At 44.8% G+C, this 6,859-nt stretch overlaps 1 protein-coding gene across 1 annotated transcript; it reads right to left on the minus strand.

Moving 5' to 3' along the window:
* Nucleotides 1–3,724: 3,724 nt before the first annotated feature.
* Nucleotides 3,725–4,258, minus strand: LOC138520393 (ribonuclease-like). The gene has a single exon (XM_069632796.1). The coding sequence runs from the start codon at nt 4,256–4,258 to the stop codon at nt 3,725–3,727; it is 534 nt and encodes a 177-aa protein (XP_069488897.1).
* Nucleotides 4,259–6,859: the final 2,601 nt, after the last annotated feature.

The raw sequence follows: 6,859 nt of genomic DNA on the forward strand, positions 1-6,859 counted from the left end.
CATTTTGAAGAATATTTATTCAGTAACAGTGGTCAAAACTACTAGCTGCATGGTCAAGTGACCCATCAAACTGGGCCACACTGGCCTAAAAAGTGACCCACTTTGACCAGAAAAAGGGTCCCATACTAGCATTTTGTGTTTTGCATACGGGCATTGCCCTATCACCCTGTTGGCCAGTCAGAGCCTGCGGGGAACCCGTGTAGGTTCCTGCGATGTAAGGACACAGACTGCTGCTTTCTGATGCCAACAATCAGTCAAATGGCAGCATTTTTGTTTTTGAAATTTGGGTAATCCAGCCTTGCGGTACCTTGAGATGATGTCCCCTGCCTCCCCCTTAGGTTGTCTGGAGAGGTGACCATGGCTGCTGGGTGCCATCACATGCTTCATGATGCAGCGGCCAGGGGTGATTTAGGGAAGAGAATCACATACATACTAACAATAACAATATACTTTATTCATTTCAATTAACAAACCAACAAAGACCAAAAATGCTACTGAATAAAAAAAAAAGCAGTATGAAAGTCAAGAAGCCACAATGCGAGATGCATTCAGAACAACTGGGAGACAGTCACCTGGTGAGGAGACTGGGTCAGCAGTACTTGCGGAGTAGCCCAGCGAAAACAAATGTATATATGCCTGACAGGCTGACTTATGAAGGTTTAAAGTCAGGGACCTGGTCCTGGTATTACGGCCCACTCAGAAAACAAATCATTCATCAAATGAGATTGGCCTTATCCAGTAACAGAAGTCTTCGAAGACCTGAACTATCAGGTGTAGCAGGGTGATGGTTGAAAGAGTTCACCGATTTATCACATAAACTGGATCAAAGCCTGGCAGACCCATGGAGAACCAAAAATAAAGGCTGACACCAATGTCCATGCTGCTATCAAAGAAATCAGCCACCTTGCAACAATGCTCCTGAAGGCCCGCAAGCAGGTGGGAAAAAAGAGATCTTTGAAATGACCTACATCACTTCAAGGAAGTGGTCACTGACAAGCCAGATAATGTCATCAGCTTCAGTACAAGTAGAACTGTGTCGTCATCCGAAGCTAGATGTCAAGCCATTCAGAGTGAAATGCAGAAGATGCTGGACCTTGGGGGCATCAAACACTCCCAAAGTCAATGGTCATTTCCTATGGTCTGGAAACTGACGGGTTCCTGGCAGTACTATATTGGCTTTAGGAAAATCAATGGAATCTCAAGGGTTGGCTCTTAAGTGAATGTCATGAATGAACAAACTGTATCAGCCAAATTGATTTCCAACACAGATTCAGCTGAGGAATATTGGCAAATTACTGTCAAGCTAAAAGTGTGGGAGAAGATGCATTTGCTACGCTTATGGCTCGTCCCACTTCACTGGTCCACACTTGGTCTTCATGGAACACCTGCACCTTTCTAAATAGTCATGGACCGCATTCTCCATCCACATCAGGTGTGTGCGGGGGCATGCATACATGGCATTGTCATCTTTAGCCAGATATATTCTCCGAGCATATGAAACATTTGCAACAGGCTACCTCAAATTTGAGGCATGTTGGGCTCTGGTGGGTCTTGGTGCAGTGCTCTCTCAAGTCCAAGAAGGGGTAGTAGGAAGTTACATCCAGAAGAAACTCACTATGTTGTGCTAGGACATGAGTGCTTGGCCATTACGTGGACAGCGGATGTGCTTAAGTACTATATTTTTAGGTGAAAAATTCAAACTAGCAACCAATCACACCCCTTTAGTCCGGCTTGCTAGGAATAAGGACACAAATGAGAGAGTCGTGAGGTGGTTTCTAAATGTACATCCTTATACCTTTTCTGTGGTCCATCCAAAAGGGTAGCTTCAAGCCAATTTGGACTTCTATTGCCAGTACCACATTGAAGATCAGAGGAAGCCTAAAGGAAGGGAATACATGTGACAATGTCCCTTGCCTGACCCTTGGAGAGTCTGGGGAGATGACCATGGGGGCTGCAACCCACTCAGTGGTGCAAGGACCAGGGGCAGTATGGGGAGGCTCCCATGGTCACCCTCAACACCTGGGTCAAGGGGCAGGGGATCCAGGCATGTATGGCATAAGAACATCTGGCTCTTTAAGAGACAACATAGGGGCTTATTTTCGAGTTACCCAAAAATTATGCAGAGGGGACCCTTTAAATGTTCAACTTGATGTAGAATTCAAAGTACATTGATAAAAGGTGGCGTTCAGACTTTCTACTCCACCCTTTGCATTACGCTGTGCAAAATAAGTAAATGCTGCCTACCATGTACACATGGCAGGCAGCGTTTACAGTGGATTCCTATAGAATCCACCTGCTTTTTACTGGTGTAAAAAGCAGACGGATTCCTTAGGAATCCACAGAATGTGCACACTGGTGAACATTTTGGAGTTTTTGCATGGCGGAGAGGAAAGTCAAGGTGGAATATTAACTTATGATCGTCCCCCTCCATACAAATGAATTAAAATATGGTGCAGAGTACAATATATAAAGTGATTACGCCTGCATTTTACGCATTGATCTGCTTCATGCCATGTGGAAAATTAGCTTCAAAGTGTATTGCTGAAATGTAGTCTGTGGGCACTACAACCCAAACTCTGCAGTTTGTAAACTTTCTTTGTCTCAGGCCAACAACTTGTGACTTTAACCAAACAAACTGTATAGAGAATACCTGCTCTCCAGAGAAGCTGCTCCCAATGGAACAGTAGAGAGAGAGGAGGAGTGAACAAAGGAACTGCGAAACAGGAGGAGGGAGAATGAAGGAGAAGTTGGATACGGAGACTAGGATAGCTACGGAGAAGGAAATGAGAAGTTTAGCAAAAGAGATTGAAAGACAGGGAAACTCTCATTTTATGCTACAAGGGGTTGTAAGATTGACAGAAGGAGGTAAGAGCAGCACGCATCAAGTCAAGAAAGAGGCACTTGCAGAGCCAGTGAAGAGTCAGGATCCCAGAAGAGTGATAGAGAAAGGTTCCCACAGATGCAAGCCTACGAGAGGAGGAAGAGTGGGTCTGGGGGACATTGGCACCAGGATCCATAATCAGAGCGGTGGCCAGGAGCCCAGTGCCCAGCCTGTTAGTCCTTGCCTGTGGCAGAGTTGTGATCTGCTTGAAATCTGCTGGTGTGCGTCTAGCGTGGAGTTTGGGACTCACAGCCCAATATCACCAAGATGCAATCTTTAAGAGAACAATACAACTACCAAAAGAGAAACAAGATTGTGAGTGGCACCTGTGAGAGACCCGGGGAGACATTTTTGCGAGACATTCTTCCCTTTTTACTTTGACTACCTGTCTTGAGAAATGTCAATCTGACCTACGGTGCTTGTAGTTGAACTCCCCAATTAAACCTTTTTAATGTTACTGCAAGCTTGGTTTCATTTATAGAAACCACTCAACCTCATGACACCCTTCACCATTTTCTCTTAAATGAACCCTGTGTCCACTTTTCCTGTTTTATTTTCTATTTTTAACATTTTCTTTAGTATTCTTTTCCTTACTCTATTGATGGATGGTTGAAAAGCAATCTGTTAAAAAGTTGGCATGAATGTGTCATCGTTCTTGTTTTGTCACTGCGACTGCACATCTTTTTTCATATTTGGATACATATTTGTCAGACTAGAGATGCCGCTTTGTATGAGAGGGCCTATATTATGTCTGAGCAGGAGGAAGCAATGTGTGTAGGGTTGGGACAAAAGATGGTAACCCTACCCGGGGCTCCTAGTGAAGCCTTTTCTCATCAAGAAAGGCTAGACTGTTCCTGATTCGATGTTCTGTTCTAGCTCTACACTTGAACTCCACTGTCTGGTGGGGGATGGGTACAGAATGGCAGTCATATTTGCACGGTGGCAGAGCTTGCCTCTGACATTTTCGAAGTGCACTGGCTCTCCATTCATACACCTAACTGCAACAAACTCCACACAGTTGCTGGCAGAGTATTTACAGTTCCCGGGCTTCTTGCCCCCTTGGGCCTTGCAGACTGTCAAACGGAATTTCTCCTTGCTGATGGTGAATGTTCCATTGAATCGAACGCTGGTGGTGCAGATCGCCCTGACCTTCTTCTTGTTGGCATGAATGAAAGTGTTAACATCTTTGCAATTCCTTTTGGTCATGCCACGCTCCTTCATTTTATCCTGACAGTATACGTTGTTGCCATTGCGTACACTAGCATCCAAATGCTGACGTAGAAACTTCTGATAGGCAGACTCTGGCTGAAATTTGCGGTAGAGGCTCCCGACGGGGATCACCATGAGCAGGAGAAAGTGTCCCACTGTCACCTTCATCACGGGAGGCCACTTGTTGCAGATGATGGCTGTGGATGGAGAAGAGGAAAGAAGGAAGAAGATTAGAAGGAAGTTCAAAATTAGCACAAAGAGAGTATATATAATATGGGAGACTAATCTACCTGAAAATGAGTATAGTTTTTTTTTTCCTTCTAATACTTGGGAGAATGTAATTTTCCTTTATAAGCCTTCATTTCTCCAGTTTTCTTATTGCAAATGAGTTGTGACGTTGCATCTCAGCTGCTATAAGCAAATCATTCAACTAGTCGGCTGTATCTTGCTTTATATAATTTTCTTAGGATGCCTTTATATTGCCAACCGAGCATGTTCAAAACCATTCTTGCACTGAGGCCTGGCTGAAATTCTGCTTGGGAAAAGAAATGTTATCACTGGGCCCCATTGAGTGACAGATCTCACATCCAAATCCTACAGCTGTCCGAATCAGTATATGTGCTTCAATGTTACATACATTTTAAAGCCAGGGTGTGTGGCAGCGACAGAGCTCTCTCAAGTGGGGGTAGAGACCCCTCTCATCCTGTGGTGAGAGGCCTACCAAGGTTAACACCAGAGCCGGTCCTTCCACAGAGGTGGAGTGTGGGAGTTGAAAGGGCCCCTGTTCCTGCCTCTTTGTTAGGCAGAATCATGTGCAGTACCCTTTGGGAACAGTAGACACAATTAAGACTACAAGTGTAAGTACAATTTCACCTTTGGTACAAGCCTGTACTACACAGTAAAGTGGTAGCGATGGCTGAGCAGCCAGTCTTATCTCAAGAGTAAAGTGAGCAGTACAAGAGATTACACAAAGGACAACAATCACTATGGATCAAACACACACTGATTCAAGGTTTCTGAGTAAAAGAATATACATTTATTTACACCACATTTATAAAACAGTTCACTCTCATAAAGCAGCAGAAAATCACAGTCTTAATATACTACAATAACACCCAATCAATTCTGGACAAGTTAAGCTCAAAATGAAGTGTGAGCAAAATGGCACACTTAAAGCAATTTAAAAGGGAGAAAAGACAAGGTTATTCAAAATCAATAGCACCAACAAGTTATAGGCAGGGCAATCTAGAAAAGGCTACTACAACTAGGATTCAAGTCAATAGGTCTGGGCCAATGGTAATGGTTCAGAGACTTTGCAGAGGATCACACAGTTCAAAGTAGTTTGCGGTTAAGTCTTTGCCAAGAGTTCAAAACGAGGTTGGCCAGAGGAAAAGTTACTTAAGGGAGAAGAGAAGGACAAGCCTTCAGAGAGGTGAAAGATGTACCGTGCTTTCACCGCGGTCGGACGGAACGAACGACCAAATTGCACAGTACCTTTAAAGAATGCTGTAGCTGAGGCAGTTGTTCCTGGCAGTTCCTACAGGCTCACTGTTCCTGAAGCTTCCGTTGTGGTGACAAGAAGGAGGTTGGCTGGAGGGTCCTGCACTGCCCACAGAAGAAGCCAGCAGCAGAGCAAAACGACGAATAAAAGGTGCGCTCCTTAAAAAGCAAACTGGTTCTCTTCCCCCTGGCTATCCGAGCTACTGCAGTGATGCACAGTAAATTCGTCCAGGATGAGGACCGGTGTCTGGTGTTTGGCGAGGTGGTTGTTCCCACCAAGCTCAAGGGAAGAAGATTCCTTGCAGATCTCCTCTGTCCTCGAAGTTTCAGGCTATTCGGACCTGCAGCAGGGCTTAACCGGGTGTCCTGTATTTGGAGCAGTCGTCTTCCTTCAGCTTCTCTTTGGTTCTCTCCTTCCAGTGGTGACTCTGCCTTCCAGTTCCAGAGACAGGCTTTTTATGCACCAAATCCCCCATTCACACAGCCTGGCTGTCAATCACACAGCAGGGTGACTGTCCTGGCAGGGCAGCCACCTAGCCAATCAAACAAGAGTGCGACTTGGGTCTCCAATGAGACCCGGTGCAGGGGGCCTCAAAAACCTCCCTCACATCCTGTCCACCAAGAAACTTATGTGCCTAGGGAGGGCTTCTGTGCAGAAGCCCGCCAAAGGACGGTGAACGAAGGAACCAAACCTGGTTTGGTGTGCAGAGTAAAACACTAGAAAGAGCTTTACAAAAAGATATGGCAAACAAACTCGACCGGAACCAAGTTAAAATAAAAGCGGATTACCGGGTTTGCGTTCGAGGCTATCACCATAGCCTCAAATGGTACCAAAGGCTATTTTCATAGTCTACGGTAGAAAAAAAGGGTAGATACCACTGCCACCAGCCAAATCTTAGAGAAAGGGGAACATACTAATGTTCCATTAGAATCAGACAAAAGGGGATAACTATTAACCGCTCCAGTACTCTATTGGAAGATAGGGTGTACTAGGTCTGTAAATTTAAAAATACTAGTAATATCAATGGTAACTTTACATGTTCTGGGAGACAGTAGTCAGTCCCAGAAAATGGAGTCTAAAGTGGGAAGTCTGAAAAGGCAACCCTGTGTCACTGCACTAAAAGTGCTGGGTGACACACAGTAAAAAGATGATGCCTATGGGGTGGATGAGACTCCATAGTCCATGAGCATAAAAATAAAACACACACAAAATGAAAAGTTCAAAGACCCAAAGGAGCTCTAAGGTAAAGAGAATTAAGCACATGTGTG

This window comes from Ambystoma mexicanum, chromosome 13 (genome assembly GCF_040938575.1).
Source record: "Ambystoma mexicanum isolate Mex_15411 chromosome 13, UKY_AmexF1_1, whole genome shotgun sequence".
Taxonomy (NCBI): domain Eukaryota; kingdom Metazoa; phylum Chordata; class Amphibia; order Caudata; family Ambystomatidae; genus Ambystoma; species Ambystoma mexicanum.

What these genes read in the sequence shown, in the direction of transcription:
- LOC138520393 (XM_069632796.1), bottom strand. Translation starts at nt 4,258, where the DNA reads ATGAAGGTGACAGTGGGACACTTTCTCCTGCTCATGGTGATCCCCGTC.